The 19,616-nt window shown below is 42.8% G+C and overlaps 1 protein-coding gene and 1 long non-coding RNA gene across 8 annotated transcripts in view; one reads left to right on the forward strand and one right to left on the reverse strand.

The window, feature by feature from the left end:
- Positions 1 to 19,616, reverse strand: part of SLF2 (SMC5-SMC6 complex localization factor 2) — a 64,739-nt gene that overhangs the window by 36,513 nt on the left and 8,610 nt on the right. For 2 of the 6 annotated variants that reach the window (XR_011382323.1, XM_002718659.5), the window contains exons 1-6: positions 14,135 to 14,456; positions 11,579 to 11,622; positions 10,338 to 11,074; positions 8,436 to 8,493; positions 1,563 to 2,533; positions 540 to 610 (exon numbers count right to left, since the gene is read on the reverse strand). Coding sequence is in view for 4 of the 6 variants with exons in the window: in XM_002718659.5 (XP_002718705.2) it covers positions 540 to 610; positions 1,563 to 2,533; positions 8,436 to 8,493; positions 10,338 to 11,074; positions 11,579 to 11,622; positions 14,135 to 14,274 (2,021 nt within the window). In the remaining 2 variants the exon portion in view is untranslated. Of the gene's footprint in view, positions 1 to 539; positions 611 to 1,079; positions 1,147 to 1,562; positions 2,534 to 8,435; positions 8,494 to 10,337; positions 11,075 to 11,578; positions 11,623 to 13,824; positions 14,457 to 17,122; positions 17,324 to 19,616 lie in introns of those variants that run through there. The other 4 variants (XM_008270364.4, XM_008270365.4, XR_007911087.2 and 1 more) reach the window with 4 other exon arrangements.
- On the forward strand, positions 14,046 to 17,799 carry LOC127484233 (uncharacterized). Of its 2 annotated transcripts, none has more exons than XR_011382324.1 (2): positions 14,046 to 14,429; positions 15,995 to 17,799. It is a non-coding gene; the product is annotated as an uncharacterized lncRNA (long non-coding RNA). The 2 variants fall into 2 exon arrangements; XR_011382325.1 differs by having other exon boundaries at positions 14,326 to 14,464.

Raw genomic sequence — 19,616 nt, forward strand, 5'->3', positions numbered from 1 at the left:
GCAAGGTGGAGGATTAGCCAAGTGAGCAGTGGCGCCGGCCAGTATTTCTTATTTCTAACATAGCTGACAACAGAAGAACTGTTAATAGTAGTACTAACACAAAATACAAGCTAGTTTCTTGTGATTCTTTTGAAAGGTCAATTAGGGGCCAGCGCTGTGGCGTAACTGGTAAAGCTGCCGCCTGCAGTGCCAGCATCCCTTATGGGCACCAGTTCGAGTCCCAGCTGCTCCACTTCTTATCCTGCTCTCTGCTATGGCCTGAGAAAGCAATGAGGATGGCCCAAGTCCTTTGGCCCCTGCACCTGCATGGGAGACCCGGAAGAAGCTCCTGGCTTCAGATTGGTGCAGCTTCACCATTCAGGCCAATTGGGGATTGAACCAGAGGATGGAAGACCTCCCTCTCTCTCTACCTTTCCTTCTCTGTGTAACTCTTTTAAGTAAATAAAGAAATCTTTAAAAAACAAAAAGAAAGGTCAATTAAAACTAAACCAAACAAGCTGTATGCTAAATCCAGCAAACTCATCATGATGACAACTAACCTTTGTGTGTCTTCCATCTCCTTCACCAGACGCTCTAAAGTATTTGTGTAAGTCCCACTGTGACCATGTTCCTAGAACAAGAAGAAAATTCAGAAATATTTTACAATACATCTTAGTATAAAAACTGGGATATTTAACATTATTCAGAGTACTAAAGACTATCTTCTATTTCAGTAACCTGGGCCAGGAGGATGCCTTTCTTAAAAGATAATTTTCACCATCATGCTTTAAATCTAATATTTTATATTGCAGGCAATTTGATTTTTACCATCTACCAGGAAAGGTACTACTTATAAAACCCTGCTACTCTTAGGATCTAACTGCAGTCACCCAAGGGCTCTGTGGCTACCCTGTCTTTACTTTCAAGTTCTTTTAGTGGAATCAGACTACCAATTTTTAGATGTTACCACAGAATATTAATATGATCCCCACCAACTTTTACAGACATCTTAGAATTTAATTCAGCTATTCCCAAGATAGAATGAAGCACTTTATAAATAAAAATTGCACACCACAATTAACAACATTTCTACACTCTACCTTCATTTACAGCAGTGGTCTCCAAAGCAGGGGTGTGCAAGGTGATCCGTTGGGGTGCAGGAAGAAAATAATAGAACTTCTATTTATATGGAACTTCTATAGAAACTCCAGTAGAACTTAGTCCATAGTAACTTCTACATAACTTCTATAGGAAAATACTCATTTTCTTCTTGTTAAATTATGTTTTTGCATATGCTTCAGAAAGTACACAGCATTTTAGTGGTACATGTATGTAATCTATAAGTATACACATATATTGGCGTACATGCTCAAAATTTTTTTACTAACAGCAGTGTGTGTGATCAAAAAAGTTTGGAGACCACTGATTTATGGGAAACTCATCAAACAAGAATTATACCATTTTCAGTTTATTATGAGTTGTGATAAATATTAATTTTAAAATAAGTTCTAATAATCTGTTCTTTCACTAATCAATCCATCTTTCCCTCTTCAAGTTAAGGAAAATGTCATAGAAGTACTTACTGTATATTCTGATGATTGAGACCTAAGACCCTTGGTAACAGCTGGAGGCTTTCCTGTAGTTCCAGAAGTCTGATTGAAGTTCAAAGCCATTATTTCTTCCAGTGATTTTAATGTTTCCTCTTCCTCATCACTGTCTAGGTTGTAACCTAAACTTTCTTCATCACTATCAAAATCACCCCTTAGTTTTCTTTTCAGTGCACTGCTACCTGTGTTGGAATTTCCTGAACTCTCTTTATCTGAAGGTGCTGTAGAGCTTGGGATACACGGCACAACTTCCAAAGCAGCTGGGGGAGACTTTGTAGAAGTGCCATATTCTGAATGCAAAGATTCCCCAGAAATTCTCCCTGAAGATACATTAGTATCATCCTTATTAGTCTTTGCTTTGTGTTCCTTGTGTTTGGAGGATTCTGTAGAATGCCCAGAACATTCTTTAGATGACAAACGCTCTTTATCTTTTTTAGGAACTGGAAGAGTACAATTTTTAGTATTTAATGGTACCCGAGAGGAACCAGCACTTGGAACATGGGAAAGTAAAGGTAGAAGTTTTGTCTCTTTTGATGTCACAGAGCCAGCAGTTTTAGTTTTCTGAAGGCTGCTAGCTTTTTTAACTGCAGATTTTTCCTGAGGTAAAGGTGAGTGGGGTTTATGCATCTTAGTGTCTTTGGTACTTGCCACACTGATTTGGTCACTATTCCTAGAAGAATGGTGGCCAGAATTTGAAGGTGCTGAGCCTGCAGAGGAGTAATCAGTTTCATCGTGAGGTTCCTTGGATATATCTTCCAAGCGCAACACATCACCAGGTGTCTTCAGAGCAATATGTTTTATGAATTTTTCTTTCTGATGTGGTCCGTCAGGACGCTTTTCAAAAAAGGACTCTTTTGCTTTTGGTATCAGAGATTCTCTTGTGCTTTTTAGATCTGAGTCCACAGAGCTCCTTTTTCTTTTGTCAGGGAATTTATTCTGCTTAGAGCCTGGTAAAATTTAATTTTTGTAAGATTAGTGAAAAGTATACTTTCCTATCTCAGAAAAGCTTATTCAGTGAGTTTCTAAAACACTTTGACAAAATATTTAAATTCTATAGATTCAGGTTGTGATTATTCAGTATATATGGAATGAGGACAGAATTAATTATGTCATTTATCAAGTTGATACATACTGGTGTCAAGTTTAAAGCAAATGACAAATGCTCCCATTCATTCCAAAGCTATAAAAAGTTTAGTACCTTAATAGAATTAAAGGTCACTCCCCAAAACAAAGACAACTATGAAATTCAAGATGGGATTCTCAAGATAGATATTCTTTTAAACTTAGGACTACCTGGTTCCAGAAATGTACCACTTCTACCTCTATATGTACAGTACCTTAAAAAACATAGTGTAACTGGAAGGCAGACACATTTTAATTTTCCACTTAAAAAGAAATTTACCCAATTCGTTCCCTCTACTATTTAATTATTATTTATTCTTTCCTATGTATCTTTCCAATCTTTAGCTATGCTACAGGATGAACTCTGTCCCCTAAATATGATATGAAGTCCTAAACCCCAGTAATTCAGAATATGACCTTACTGGAAATAGACTTCATAAACATGATACAATTAAAATAAGGTTTTTAAGGGTGTGTCCTAATGCAATGTAACTCTTACAGACGTGCACAGATGAAAGACAAACTAAAGATTTACAAGGCAAAGATGTCATGTAGCCAGAATGATATATCTATAAGTAAAGAAATACCAAGGATTACAAGCCAACACAAGATAGACGAGGCAAAGAACTAGCGTTGTAAGAGAGAACACAGCCCGGTTACCAATACGTTGATTTTGTACTTCTAACTTTCAGAATTGTTAAATAATAATTTCTGTTGTTTTAAGCCATCTTGGGTTTTGGTATTTTGCTATGGGAGCCCTAGGAAACAAGTTGTACATGTTTATCAGTTGCCTCATCCAGAAACATTTCAATAACAACCACTTCTCAAAAATCTCACTAAAAAGCCTCCAAAACCATACTTGAGAGTTAGGTAATTTTTATTTGGACAACTTTATCAATAATATAGAAAATTCAGTAAAATTAAATAGTAATTAATAAACAAATATCCCAGAGCCCGGGATGGCCCATGTCCTTGGGCAGCAGCACCCATGTAGGAGATCTGGAAGAAGCTCCTAGCTCCTGACTTCAGATGGGCTCAATTCCAGCTCTTGTACCCATTTGGGGAGTGAACCAGCAGATAGAAGACATCTCTCTGTCTCTAGCTCTCTCTGTAACTCTTTCAAATAAATAAATCTTTTAAAAAATAAACAAATATCTCTTCTCTTTTTCTTTTTAAAGATTTATTTATTTGAAAGTCAGAGTTCAGAGAGAGGGAGAGAAAAGAGAGAGAGGTCTTCCATCTGCTGATTCATTTCCCAAATGGCCACAACGGCCAGAGCTGCACCATTCTGAAGCCAGGAGCTTCTTCCAGGTCTCCCACAAGGGTACAGGGGCCCAAGGACTCGGGCCACCTTCCACTGCTTTCCCAGGCTATAGCGGAGAGCTGGATCAGAAGTGGAGCAGCTGGGACTCAAACCGGCACCCATATGGGATGCTGGTATTGCAGGCGGCGGCTTTACCTGCTATGCCACAGCACCGGCCCCTACTGCTGCTTCTTTGATTTACCTATTTGAAAAGCAGAGTGGCCGGCGCCGTGGCTCACTAGGCTAATCCTCTGCCTAGCGGCGCTGGCACACCGGGTTCTAGTCCTGGTTGGGGCACCGGATTCTGTCCTCGTTGCCCCTCTTCCAGGCCAGCTCTCTGCTATGGCCTGGGAATGCAGTGGAGGATAGCCCAAATCCTTGGGCCCTGCACCCACATGGGAGACCAGGAGAAGCACCTGGTTCCTGCCTTCGGATCAGCGCGATGCGCTGGCCGCAGCATGCCAGCCACAGCGGCCATTGGAGGGTGAACCAATGGCAAAGGAAGACCTTTCCCTCTGTCTCTCGCTCTCTCACTGTCCACTCTACCTGTCAAAAAAAACCAGAAAAACAAAAAAACACCACAAAAAACAGAGTGAAGAAGGAGAGAAAAAGAAAGATCCACCCCCTGGTTCATTCCCCCAAACTGGATTGGAAGCAGAGCAGCTGGAAATTGAACCAGCACTGTGATATGGGATGCTGGTGTTGTTAAACAGTGGCTTATCCTACACCACAATGTCATCCCATTTTAAGAGCTTCTAGCTTCAGAATTAGAAGAAAATTAATTGGTACCATAGGTGGCTTTTCTGCAAGCTCTTAAGGGCAGTAAATTAATAGTAACATTTTCATGATGTTTCTATACTCCCATCCAGTCTGTAGAGTGAGTGTCTAGTAGTTTCCGTTTTGACTAATATTATGAATTAGGTAAGAGAGGGGCTGGTGCTGTGGCGCAGTGGGTCAAAGCCCTGTCCTGAAGCACTGGCATCCCATATGGGCGCCAGTTCGAGTTTTGGCTGCTCCACTTCCCATCCAGCTCTCTGCTATGGCCTGGGAAAGCAGTAGAAGACGGCTCAAGTCCTTGGACCCCTGCACCCATGTGGGAGACCTGGAAGAAGCTCCTGGCTCCTGACTTCTGGCTTCGGATTGGTGCAGTTCTGGCCATAGCAGCCAACTGGGAAGTGAACCAGTGGATAGAAGACCTCTCTCTCTGTCTCTATTTCTCTGTAACTCTTTCAAATAAATAAAATCTTTTCTAAATAAATAAAATAAAATAGGTAAGAGAGGGACTGAGTTTTTAAAAAGAAAAAATGGAAAGGTCTAAAGTCCACTAACGGGGAACTTGTTATTAATAAATTATCAAATATTGGGGATAGATTAAATATGATCTCAGAATTCAGCCATATTCACGGTTCAGAAAGAGCAAAGAGACAAATGTCTATCAGCATTTCTGAAATCTCTGAACTGTGGGATTAGTAATTCTGTGATTACATATATTACCATCGCAATTGCTAAGCACAATAATGGTAATGACGAACAACATGCATGATTTCCTTTTTTAGTATCTACTCACCATCAAATAAAGTACTTTCAATGTAATCTAGAGTGAGAAATCCCTGTATGTCCTTTACATATTGAATTTCTGTTGATCTCAGTCCACTGAAGTATAAATGTACAAGGGTATAATGCTATAATGCATGCAGTATAATAAAAATAATGTAAGTGAAGGTCAACCACCTTAAGTGTGCCTCTGAAAATACGCAGAGAACAGATGTTTTCAAGCAGTGCCTCAAAACTTTTAATATGTAAATGAAACAACTTCAGCCAGCACTGATAGAATTTGTAAACAAAGGAAATGAAGAATTTTTTTCAAAAGATTTATTTACTTGAAAGTCAGAGATACAGAAATAAGGAGACAGAGAGAGAGATCTTCCACCTGTCCAAGGCTAGGCCAAGCCGAAGCCAGGAGCCAGGAGCTTCTTCTGGGTCTCCCACATGGGTGCAGGGACCCAAGCACTTGGGCCATCTTCCACTGCTTTTCCATGCACATTAGCAAGGAGCTGGATCAGAAGTGGAGCAGCCTGGACTCAAACCAGCGCTCAAATGGGATGCCAATGCTGCAGGCAGTAGCTTAACCTTCTATGCTACAGAGTCAGCCCCAGAAGAAAGTTTTTTAAAGTCTTAAGTCATTATCATAGAAAAAGGCAAAGTTGAATAACAGCTGCACCACCAGTAGCAGCTGCCTTTACACTGGCAGAGCTGGCCTAATATTTTGTACTTCCACCCACCTAAGTGAAAAGTGATCATTTACTTAATATTACAAATATGCAATACAGTGAATGAAGCAGTCTCATGGCTGAGAAATTTTTATTCTTGAATAATGTCAAAACTTACTATAATTTATCATAAAATCAACATTATAGAAATTAAATAAATTTAAAACACACATGGGCCAGTGTTTACACAGTGGATTAAGCTGATGCTTCTAACACTAGCATTCCATATCAGAGTGCCAGTTCAAGTCCTGGTTGTTGTTCTTTCAATCCAGCTTCCTGCACAGGTAGTAGAAGATGGCCCAAGTGTTTGGGGCCCTGCCACCCATATGGGAGACCCAGATGGAGCTTCTGGCTTCTGGCTTCTGCCTGGCCCAGATCTGGCTATTGTGCTATTGTGACCATTTGGGGAGTGAACCAGCAGATCAAAGATCTCTGTCACACTGCCTACCACATAAATAAAGATAAACACAAACAAAAAAAGCCACATAGAAAACTTCAGATTTATTCCTGGATCCTAAACAATCCTTCTATGATGGTAAAATATGGTTGGGCTGAAACTTGATTTTAACAATTTAAAATGCTTGGTCAAAATAATTATACATAAAATGAAGTACTACAGGAAACTTGAAGAATGACTCAGAAATGTCTCTCTACCCGTGTTTCTTTCATCTCTAAAAGTAACACTTTTGTGAGGATCAAATGAATTAGAAGCACACAGAACAGAGCATAGCACATAGTAAGTGTTCAACAAATGTTGGTTATAATGATTTTGTCCAATATATCTTAGTGGATGTCTAAATTCATACAGTTGACAAAATGTATAGTCATCACAGGGGAAAAAAACAACTTGATACATCATACTATAACAGTCATTTTGGGGGATCTTCCATTTTCAGTGTTATAAATTTCTGTAGTGTTTGAAATTTAATGTTCTAGTTAAAAAAAAAAAAAAACCTTGGTGCTGGCGTTTTGGTACAGTAGGTTAGGCAGCAGCTTATAATGGCTGCATCTCTTATCAGAATGCAGGTTTGAATCCCGGCTCTTCCACTTTAGACAAGCTCCCAGCTAATGCTCTGGGAAGGCAGGGGATGAAGACCCAAGTGCTTAAGGCCCTGCTACCCAAGAATGAACACCTGGACAGAGTTCCTGGTTTCTGGCTTCAGCCTGTCCCAATCCAGATTATTGTGGACATTCTGGGAGTGAACCACTAGATAGAAGACAGACAGCTAGATCTCCCTCTCATTCTCTCTCCCCTTCTTTCCCTCCTCTGAAACTCCGCTTCTCAAATAAACAAAAAAACTTTTGTAAAAAAAAATTAACTTAAGAATTACTGAATTAGCAGTAACTGTTATTATCTATTTGTTAATACATAGTAAAAACACAAACTATTATCATGTAGATGTCCTTGACATTTGATATTAAAAAGGCGTATTTGTAATATTATGGAACATTATCTTGGATGATAACAGTTCCAACTTTATACAAAACATCTTTAACATAGTAGCAGGACCACAGAGAGTCCACAATTCTAAGAATAAAAGATTATGCTTCTTGATGTTGCCAAGAATTCAGAAGTAAGAAACTGGGGCCCAGGCTGTGGCAAAGGTTAAGCTGCTGCCTGCAGTGCCAGCAGCCCAGATGGGTGCCAGTTTGAGTCTCGGCTGCACCTCTTCTGATCTAGTTCCCTGCTAATGCACCTGGGAAAGCAGCGCAATAGGCCCAAGTCCTTGGGTCCCTGTCACCCATGTGAGACATCTAGAAGAAGTTCCTGGTTCCTGGCTACAGCCTGACCTAGCCCCAGCCGTTCCGGCCATTTGGGGATTGAACAAGCAGATGGAAGATCTCTCTCTCTCTCTCCTTTCTCTGCTTCTCAAATAAATAAACAGATCTTTAAAAAAAAAAAAAAAAACAAAACACACAGTAGAAAACTGAACACAAATATGAGAAACACATTGTTAAGAACTCTTGAAGAATGCAGAAGAGTCAAGACAAAGCAAAGACTACATGTACTAAAGTGAAGTACAATTCTTTTTCAATATAATTCTACCAAACTCTTCATCTGAGAAAGTCAATTCACCTTTAGAAAGAAAAATTTAAACATATGTATTTATAAGACGCAAATCTATTTAGAAATAAATTTAATTTTTATCTCACCTGAAGTAGGTTCCCATGAATCAGAGGAGGATCTTTTTCTTGAGAGATGTCCATTTTCCTATCAGGAAAGAAAGAAAAAATTAGTTAGGAGTTTGAGGTAGTGAAGAATTTGAATTGCCCTTCATAACACTTATAAAGACTTCTAGACTGAATTAACTTCCAAAATAACATTTAAAAACCTTAAGTTTTACCATAAAAATGAAGTGTATTTTTATGATTAAAAATCTAAAAATGTTGGAGCCAGTGTTATTGTATAGTGGGTAAAGCCCCTCCGAAGCCAGGAGCTTCTTCCAGGTCTCTCATGTGAGTGCAGGGGCCCAAGCACTTGGGCCATGTTACACTGCTTTCCCAGGCCATAGCAGAGACCTAGATGGGAAGTGGAGCAGCCAGGACTCGAACTGGAGCCCATATGGGATGCCGGCACTGCAGGCAGCAGGTTAACCCGCTATGCCAAAGCACTGGCCCTGAGAATTTGTATTTCTAACAAGTTTTCATATGATGCTGATATTGACAGTCCCACCCAGGGACCAGTTTGAGAACTGTTCTTTCCGATTTTTGACTCCTTAAGCATCTCCCTTCAGCAAAGTTTATTTTATTTTTATTATTTTTTATTGAGCTAAGCATTTTTAAAAAAATTTTTTTTAAACAGGCAGAGTTAGACAGTGAGAGAGAGAGAGAGAGAGACAGAGAAAGGTCTTCCTTCTGTTGGTTCACCCCCCAAATGGCTGCTACAGCTGGTGCTGCACTGATCCAAAGCCAGGAGCCAAGTGCTTCCTCCTGATCTCCCATGCAGGTGCAGGGCCTAAGCACTTGGGCCATCCTCCACTGCCTTCCCGGGCCATAGCCGAGAGCTGGACTGGAAGAGGAGCAACCGGAACTAGAACCCGGGGTACCGGCGCCACAGGTGGAGGATTAGCCTAGTGAGCCACGGCACTGGCCCGAGCTAAGCATTTTTTTAAAAAAGGATTTTTTTATTTGAAAGGCAGAGTAACAGAGAGGGAGAGACAGCACTATCTTCCATCTGTTGGTTTACTACCACAACGGTTGTAATGGCTATGGCTGGGTCAGGCCAAAGTCCACTGAGTGGCCGAGGTCCAGGGTCTTGGACCATCATCTGCAGCTTTCCTAGGCACATTAACATGGAGCTAGACTGAAAGTGGAGCAGAGGGCTAGCGCTGTGGCATAGCAGGTAAAACTGCTGCCTGCAGCGATGCCTTCCCATATGGGTGCCAGTTTGAGCCCCGGCTGATCCATTTTTGGTCCAGCTCTCTGCTAGGGCCTGTGAAAACAGCAGAGGATGGTCCAAGTCCTTGGGCCCCTGCACCCATGTTGGAGACCCAGAAGTTCCTGGTTCCTGGCTTCAGATCAGGTCAGCTCCGACAACTGCGGCCACATGGGGAGTGAACCAGTAGATGGAAGACCTCTTTCTATCTGCTTCTCTATAGAGTTCTGGCTCCTTTACTTCTGATATAGCTTCCTGCTAATGCACCTGGGAAGACAGCAGATGCTGGCCCAAGTGTTTGGTTCCTTCCTCCCATGTGGGAGACCCAGATGGAGTTCTGGCTCTTGGCTTTGGCATGGGCCACCCTGGCTGTGCTGTCATTTGGGGAGTGAACACAGTGGATGGAAGATCTCTATCTTTTCATTACTCTTGCAAATACTAATCAATCAAAGAAAAAACAAGTTTAAAAAAAGATCTCTGTTCTGAAATATTAAAGGCAGGAAACACTTCTTTACTGAATTCAATGATGGGCAGTTGGAACAAACCCAGTGAAATCAGCTTTTACACAAACTGTGCAACAATATTTCCTTAAAGAAAGATACTGTGACCTAGCAATTATTGTTAGTACTCTAGACGTTATAAAACAGTAGCAAAGCTAATTCAGTAATTACTGCACATACCAGGTTTGAAAGGTTACTCTTTCCAGGTATGGCATCATTCTGTTTACTTTGTTCCTGTCTCTGTTGGCATTTTCTTTCCATACTAGAAGATTTTAAGGAAAGACTGCTTGCTTCGGAGAAAGAATTTTCTGAGTTAATTCTCTGTTCCATCTGTTCCTTCCTCAACTTCTTCAGTTCTCGTTCTCTGCAGTAAGAGGCTAGTGACAACTGGAACTTAGCTCCCAGTGGGCTCTCTCCTGAGTGATGTCTGGACAGGCTGCTTCTGCTACTGAGACTTCTGGAGCTGTTCTTGAAGATGTCAGCTTCTGTGACTGTGGCCTGTCTTTTGGACTCGGCATTGGTCTTGCCTCGGTCTCTATCAGCCTTCTCTCTGCTATTTTCATGAATGAACAGAGACTTCCTTCTCTCTGGAGATCGATGTTTTTTCTTCAGCGCTTTCATCTCTTCTGATAAGCGATAAGGAGGAGGAACATAGATATTTGTTCCTTTGGGTAAGTACTTGGAGGCTAGTGACACACAAGGTCGACGTGACTCAGATACATCACGATCTTTATGGTGCTCTTTCACACCTTTCATGAAAGCTTCTAAAATAGGGCTCTTGTCTGATGGCATCCTTTTGTGTTTAGATTTTTTTGGTGAGGATAGTTTCCTTTCAAACTGCTCTGTCCCAGTAACGGACAATCCACTTCCTCCATATTTGATGTTTGATTTTTGTGGAGAATCCAACATATGTCTGTCTAAATAGCCAATTAAAACACATACAAACTGCATGTTACTAAAAACAACACAAACATATTTTAATATATGAAATTAAACTATATTTAAAGCTACCACAAAACTTTGTAAATCGATAATATCTGGTGAATGATATACATTTTATTGGAGGGTAAGAGAAATGAAGACATGTTTAATAGCCTTACTTTCATTAATCTCCCATTTGCTATATTATGTAACCCCTTTGGCTCTATTTATAAGTTATTATACTAGAGAATCAAAATAATACACATTATAACATTAAATTATTGACTAGAATACTATTTTAAAATATAAGAAAGCATAACCGCAAAAATAGTTTCTGTTTAGAACTTGAGGTTATATTCGTTAAAAAATACTTTCACTATATTTTAATTTTGAATATTGTATTTAGTCAAATTAGCAAGAATTTAGACAAAGTTAAAAACTTGAATCCATCTCCCTTATCCCCAAAATAGCCTATTAAAAGAGCATTACAGTATACACACCTTGTTTTGAGGCTCGTTTGAAGAAATCTATAATTGACTGTTTCCTGAAAACAAAAGCATAACTAATATGGTATCACATAAGCAAATATTAAGACCTTAATAACCTGGATTAAATGAAAAATGTTAGATTTACAGAATATGGGCTAGATTTCACCCTTTAATCAAGTTCTCACGACAGTAATCATGCTTTGCTAAACTGGTCATGAAAAAATTGAAAATTACATTCATCACTTTCAGTAGTTTATCACAACTGAGGTTTATGTAACCTACAGTATTAAAATAAGATTAGATTGTGGGTTCAGGTAATGGGTACGGAGTGCTTCTTAGGACCAAAACACTCACTGCTACATGGCAGGATGGGAGAGCTTTGGGATAAGCATTTGTTGACACCTCCAGTCACTGGCACAGAATGACATTCAATAAAAATTTGCTGGATGAATAATGGAGATTATAAAAACAGAGTAAAACCTGAATAGCATACCACAACAAGAGTAGAACAGATGGCAAAATGGCAATATGGATGGTTTGGCTGATTTCAGGAAGCAGCTGAAGAGGAATGTACCAGATAAAGGCAGAAAGGATCAAGTATTAAGCTCATTCTACCCTCTCTATACACTTCAGCAAATCTAAGTTAACAGCAGTAATTGGAATAAGCTTTCACAACCAAGTAAGTAGCGTTACAAATTTTTAATTTTTTATCTAAGAATCTTTTAAGATATTTACAAAACAACACATTGCCTGGGCAAAACATGAAATGGAGAAAATGGAATAAAGTTAGTAAATATAACAAAAACCAAATTGTTTTTTAATTCTTAAGGATTTCTGAATTCAAAGGAGACACAAAGAACCACATTACCAGAATTTATATTCTGACTTGCTCGTATGTTCAGAGCTGTCAGCTGCAAAAGGGAGAATGTAACCAAATACGGAGCAAAATTAACTTTCTGACAAGTGTGCTGAAATGTTTTCATTTCACCAAAAGAAAATAAGATTACCAACTGCCCTACATATTTATCTACTGGGAGGTTGGAAAAGTTGAACAAACCAAGTTCCTTATGAATGTTAAACTTCTACACCTTGTACACCTTACTGGTCATGTTAGAGGAGCGATGCACATCTTTACTGGTTACTGGTCTGCCATGTTTGTCTGTGATTTTCTAGAAAAGCTAAGTGGTTATGAGATGAATATAAGAGACAGGCTATGAAAGAACATACACAACTGTTTACAAAGTAAATTATTTTAGGTAATTATTTTACTTTAGAGTAAAGAAGGAAAAGCCAGAGGGTCTACAAAAGGAAGAAAGATAACATTACTTACTGAGGAGACACGGGAAAGAAAACAGAAGCAGCCAGTTCATTCGAAACAAGCTAACATTAAATCCACTTCTACATTAATTACTAAACGCAATACCATCTCTCTTCCTTAAAATGTTATATTCCAAGCTCCTTTTCCATTAAGACACCAGAACAAGAAAAATGCTTTTGGGTAAAGCACACACACACAAACCTATAAAAGTACCATGAATTTAACTTTTAAGAGATTCTCTAAGTTTATATGCACAGAAATGTCCCTAACTTATAACTGCTTAAAAACAAATTATAACAGCTTCATAACCCATATCTGACACTTCTGAGGCCAAATGTGTTTTAGAATTCTGAATTTCTGGAACTTTATAAAGAGGAAAAATTAAATGAATTATGTAAGGGCCCCCGTGGGGTATGGTGCTGTGACCTGTAATCAAATACAATAACATCTCCCCAGCAAGATTTATGAATATTCACATGCAAATGGGATAAAGGTCATAAACAGCCATAGTTTCTGGTCAGGCTTGGCTGCCAAGTTAACACTTGTTGCCAAACTTACCGAAAACATCTAGCTGCCACAGCTTTTTGGCTTTCAGAAACCAGATAAGGGATCATGGACCTGAACCATAAAACCATGAATTTACTATAAACTTAAAAATAAAAGACAGTACCAAGTTCGTAGAGAATTTAAGCATATTTTATTGTCAGCGGATGTCATTTGATGAAATCACCAATTTCATTACAGATTCCAGAAAATCTTTACAAAACAACTGGCCTCTTGGAGAGGCATGAAATTACTGAAAGAGAAGACGCATCACTTCCCACATCTGTAATGCTCTCTTAAGAACGAATTACCGTGTACACGGGACTGTTAGGTTACCCGCACACAAGTTCTCCCACAATTTAGGATCAGAACTGAGAACGCACAGAAAACGACCTACGTATGCGGTAAGCAGTTAGGGCCCCGGGTCCAGCTCTCGGAAGGTCAGAAAACACCTCGACCTAAGGCAGGTTCTTCAGCGCCATCCAGGCTGGTGGTCACTAGACCAGGAGCTGCTTCCCAACTCCAGAGAAGCGAACTCCAACTCCCAGCAGCCCCTGCGCGGAGGCGGGGCGAGCATCGCCGGCCTCCGGAACGCCGAGGCCTGAGCTCGCAGAGGATGGCGGGAACTGAAAAGCGGCCGTCCGCAGTCCTCCCCTCCTACCCTTGCCCCCGCGACCCGGCCCCTTCTCAAGCCCTCTGCACGGTACCTGTCCCCAGGACTCTCTGGTCTTTTTCCCGCTGCAGCAGGGGCCGTACTACCCGGTCTCAGATGGCAGCGCGGGGGCGACGACCCCGGGGCTGGGGATGAGGGGAAACCTGGCCTAGCGGGCATGCAGCGCCTTGTCATGTCGGCGCCGCTGACGACGGCGGCATGAGCTGTGGCTGGAGAAGATGGGTGCGTGGTTGCCGTCTTGCTGCTGGGGCTCAGAGAAGCTGTCGGAGCAGAGGTGGGCGGCACCCCCTTCTCTCTTCATGGCGGTTCTCTCTTCGGAAGTGACTCCGGTGCGAGCGGGAAGGAACCTGAGGACCAGTAGGGGGTGGGTCTTTGCTGGGACATTCGCGGTCTGATTGGCTAGCGTGGCGGTCATTCCGGTTGTGGTGCAATTGAAAGATGCAGCTTCAGGAGAAGGCGGGATTTCGGAAAGGGGGAGGGGAGGGACAAACTGCTCCCCCTCTCCGTCACGTGCGCCGGGGGCGCGCGCCTCCGCCTCGGGGCTGGCGGCCGCGGCGGGGAGCGCGGGGGCCGGAGAGGCGGCTCGCCGCGGGCTCTGCGGCAGCTGGTGACACCCGCCTCCGGCGGAGGGGTGAGGGTGGCAGGAGTAAGCCGCAGCCGGGCAGCTGCCCTCAGTGAGGATGGCCAGCAGTTGGGCGTCTTATGTCATAGATTGTGCTGAATTCGGCGCTCCCCAGCTGCTTATTACATCGTCCCTAGAAGGTCTTAGGCCAGAGTGCCATCACGCTGTCACCGTTTCCTCTGTGGTCTGCACAGCCAGACCTGAAGATCTGCCCATTCTCTGAGGGTTCTTTTTTAAGTGTTCTATATTCTGTTTTTGAAAGGGCGCCACCAGCAACAAAACCCCCATTGGAATAGGGACAGTTGTTCCGTAAAAGCATTTTGAGTTATCCATGAAGACTCTGCAGCTGGCTTACCCGGAGTTTGTGAAAGGAACATGGAATCAGCTTGCAGTTACCCTTGTTAAGTTTGGATTGCGTGGGTTAATGAAAGCTGCCGGCAGTCCTCAGGCCTCCTTAGAGGCTGATAGCCAGGACTTTTCTTTAGACTGAGAGAGTGTCTTTGAACCTCAGTCTCCACATCTGTACAGTGGGTATATTATTCTTTTTTGGGTAATTATAAACCATAAAAGTAAGAAGTATCGTAGGCTGTGCAGTCAGATTCTGTTATGTAATCAGTACTGAGTAAATCAGTTCCCTGTCTCTGTTCTCCACACGTTCAGTGAAATTAACCTTCTACAAAATCTTCTAGAGACAGGTCAAATACTCTTAGAGTAACCGTTAGCAATCAAAGTACCTGTCTCAAGGATGTCCAGGTTTTAATGGCCAGGGCTGTTCAATCAATTGGATGGAGCAGAATCTTAAATGCCACAGAAGAATTTGTACTCATCTTTCAACTTGCGGTACTAGATTGGTACTAGATTGGACTGTGTTGGTCGGTTGCTAAGCAGGCCCGCCTGACCTGAAGTTCCCCTCCTTGCCCTTCCCAGTTATCCCTCGGGAGGAAGGATTAATGAGGACTGAAGTGGCCAACAGACTGGCAAAGCAGAGGGTACAGGTGTCGCTGCCATCCAAGAGGCACGTTTGCACAGCTGCCTACTAGGCAGTGGTAGTGCAAGAAAGGAAATTCCAAAATAAAAGGGCGCTTTTCAGCTGCTAGTAGAATTTACTGCTTTTTTTGGTGAGCATTGCTCCTTATGTAAAAAGAGCAAAGTGTGTTAAATAATAACTTGTTTGTTTGTATAAGGGGGTTTTTCACGTGTCTTATTTCTTGTCTCTTGATTCGGTGTTCTCTGGTGCATATTTCTTTTTTTCTTTTTTTTTTTTTTTGACAGAGCTACAGACAGAGAGAGACAGAAAGGTCTTCCTTCCATTGGTTCACTCCCCAAATGGCCGCCACGGCTGGCGCTGCGCTGATCCGAAGCCAGGAGCCAGGTACTTCTTCCTGGTCTCCCATGCGGGTGCAGGGCCCAAGCACTTGGGCCATCCTCCACTGACTTCCCAGGCCACAGCAGAGAGCTGGACTGGAAGAGGAGCAACCGGGACTAGAACCCAGTGCCTGTATGAGATGCCGGCACCGCAGGCAGAGGATTAACCAAGTGAGCCACGGCGCCGGCCCCTGGTGCATATTTCTACGCTAGGAAGTTCCTGCTTCCAGAACACAGCACATCTCCAAAACATTGAATCCAGTTTGTTTCATTGCATGCTCAGCCCATAAAAAGAGTAATGCATAAGAAAACATGTTCTGCATGATCAGTTAGCGGCTTTTCTTGGATCTTAGCGTTAGAATCGTTCAGCCTCTAAGGCATCACTTTAAAGTCTGTACTGACTCCACAAACAGCAGTTTTCACATTTTCTTAATCTGAGCAACAGATTATGGAGTTAAGTGAGGCAAGAAATTCCTTGATCAATAAATGGAGATGGAGTCGTAATGAAAACACAATTTTAAAAGTCTCCTCAACAGAGAAGTAGTTATCTAAATCCTCAATAAGCATCAAGGCCCTTCTTTGTTTAAGCAGTATGTTGGAAAGTGACACAGGTTTGGGATGCAGTGTAAGATAGGTTCAACAGACTAACAGGATGGCTGGGAGTCTCTAAGGCTCTCTCTGTCCCCTGGTGTTTGTAACCCTTCTCCCCGCCTTGCAATGCATGCACATAAGCCAAGCACAACCAACTGTGGCACACGAAGGCCAGGAACTAGTACGCTGGGTAAGAGATGTTCAGAGTTCAGGGTATGCAAGAGGGGAGAGAACACCAGGTGGGGCTGCGGGGGACGGAGTACAAGCAAACCTGAGTAAGAGATTTAAGATGAAATAGCCAGGACTGGAAAAATAATTTGGCGAAATTCAGGCTGGGTAACGGTGAAAAGCTGATTTGGGAAGACTTCAGGACTTGGCGGTGAGGACCTAAGACCACTGGGACAGAACAGCTTTTGGGGGATGCGGCGCAGCTCAGTTTCTTACCTTGAGTTGCTGAAGTGGAAGGGAGAGGAGCCGGCTCTGGCCTTGACAGAAGGGATGGGCCAGCAGTTGAAATAATGTTACGTGAACTATCTGACAAGTTTGCTGAGAGAGTCAGGCTGACGGTGGGAGTGGTGTAACTGATAGCAGAAATGCGAAGCAATCAGAGCTTGAACAGCCTGTGCAGATGGGCTCACACAGAACCTTAGCAGGCAGGGAACAAAAGGTCACTAAGTTACAGAGAATGTTACTAAAAAGCAGGGGCCTCTAAAAGGAATTTAGGATTATCCAGTAATGACGAATTTGTGTTCTGAAATCGCTACGGCCCGGAATGCCTCCCAAGGCTCTTGGAGGGCACTGGAGTCCAGGCCAAGAGACAAGGATAAGGAACCAACTCAGAGAAACAGGAAATAATGAAGTTCAAAGCCTGCCAGACAAAGGAGCACGCAGTGGTCTCGAGACACGAAGATGAGCTCCCAGCGGCCACCCAAGTCACTTTGCAAACGATGCTGAATTCAAAACTGCCCAAAAAGTGCTTGGAAAAACCCCTGGCTGGGTTTCAGGGGCTTCTGGAGAAACGCCCAATGTAATATGCAACTTAAACTTCCTGGGAATAATTCATAAAACTGCGCTAACACCCATCTGGCATTAAAGAAAGTCAGGTTCTTGTTACTTCGTTATGGGATAGTGCAAAGCGATTTCTCACACTCCAGACACATGAAAAGCATGTTTGATCTTTTTTTTTTTTTTTTTTTTTTTTTTTTTTTTGACAGGTAGAGTTATAGACAGTGAGAGAGAGACAGAGAGAAAGGTCTTCCTTCCGTTGGTTCACCCCCCAAATGGCCACTACGGCCGGAGCTTAGCTGATCTGAAGCCAGGAGCCGGGTGCTTTTTCCTGGTCTCCCATGCGGGTGCAGAGGCCCAAGCACGTGGGCCATCCTCCACTGCACTCCCGGGCCACAGCAGAGAGCTGGACTGGAAGAGGAGCAACCAGGATTAGTACCCAGTGCCCCAACTGGGACTAGAACCCGGGGTGCCTGCGCCACAGACGGAGGATTAGCCAAGTGAACCACAGCAGTGGCCATGCTGTTGTTGTTTTTAACATGCTTTGTGACCTATTACCTCAATTTGAAAACCCTCTAACAGGCTGCTGAGTGACAAACATCTGACTATAGCCTGGAATCCTTAAAAGAAAAAAAAAAAAGTATTTCCCAAACCATGTCTTCTATTTCAAATGTAAATGTAAATGCAGTATCTATGCCTATCAGTACTGGTAAACAAGATAACTATAAAAGATACTTGTACAAGGGACTGCACTGGGGTGTAGTGGGTTAAGCCACAGGCTGCCAGCTGCTCCACTTCAGATCCACTCCCTGAATGGGCTAGAAAAGCAGCAGAGGACAGACCAAGTCCTTGGGCCCCTGCACCCACATGGGAGGCCCAGAAGAAGCTCCTGGCTCCTGGCTTTGGCCTGGCCCAGCCCCAGCAGCTGCAGCTATGTGGGGAGTGAACCAGCAGATGAAAGATTTTTCTCACTGTAACTCTTTGAAATAAATAAATCTTTAAAAAAGAAAAAAATAAATATTTACTTATTGTCATTTTCATTTTAAAGGCAGAGAGACAGACAGAAATCTTCCATCTGCTAGCTCACTCTCTAAATGCCAACAACAGCCAGGGCAGGGCCAGGCCACAGTCAGGAGCTGGGAACTCAATCTGGCTCTCCCGCATGGGTGAGCTCAAGTACTTGAGCACAGTCTGCTGCCTTGAAAAGTGCACACTGGCAGGACGTTAGAAGGGGAGCAGAGCAGGCAGGACTTAAACCAGACTAGTCCCGGTTGGGGCGCAGGGGTCTGTCCCGGTTGCTCCTCTTCTAGTCCAGCTCTCTGCTGTGGCCCGGGAAGGCAGTGGAGGATGGCCCAGGTCCTTGGGCCCTGCACCCGCATGGGAGACCAGGAGGAAGCACCTGGCTCCTGGCTTCGGATCGGCGCAGTGCACCGGCGGTAGCAGCCACTTGGGGGGTGAACCAACAGAAAAAGGAAGACCTTTCTCTTTCTCTCTGTCTCTCTCTCTCACTCTGCCTGTCAAAAAAAAAAAAAAAAAAAAAAATGGGATGGAGAATTCTGGTACATTGCATATAGTATATGAACATATGTTCAGCAAAATTTTCACTTCTTCAGTTGTGTGTGTATCTTACATGGTGGTGGTGTAAAGGATATTCCAGTGGCCCACAGCAGAGCCAAACACACAAAATGTTTGGAAGCTGTCGCTGTGACCTGTATTCACGTTTCATGCTTCTGCGTATTCGTGGCTGGCCCTGAACAGCAGAAGCTTTTGGCCGGGGGAAAGGGATGACCTTCCTTTGGTCACTCCAAGGCAAGGCAGTGGAGGCCAAACTTGGGCTCTCTTTCTGCCCTTCTGTGGCCAAATCCTATAGGAGTGGGAGAGACATGGAGAGAGTTCCGTGAACACCCGATGTTCTTTCCAAAGAGGCTTGCTG

This window comes from Oryctolagus cuniculus, chromosome 15 (assembly GCF_964237555.1).
Source record: "Oryctolagus cuniculus chromosome 15, mOryCun1.1, whole genome shotgun sequence".
Lineage (NCBI taxonomy): Eukaryota > Metazoa > Chordata > Mammalia > Lagomorpha > Leporidae > Oryctolagus > Oryctolagus cuniculus.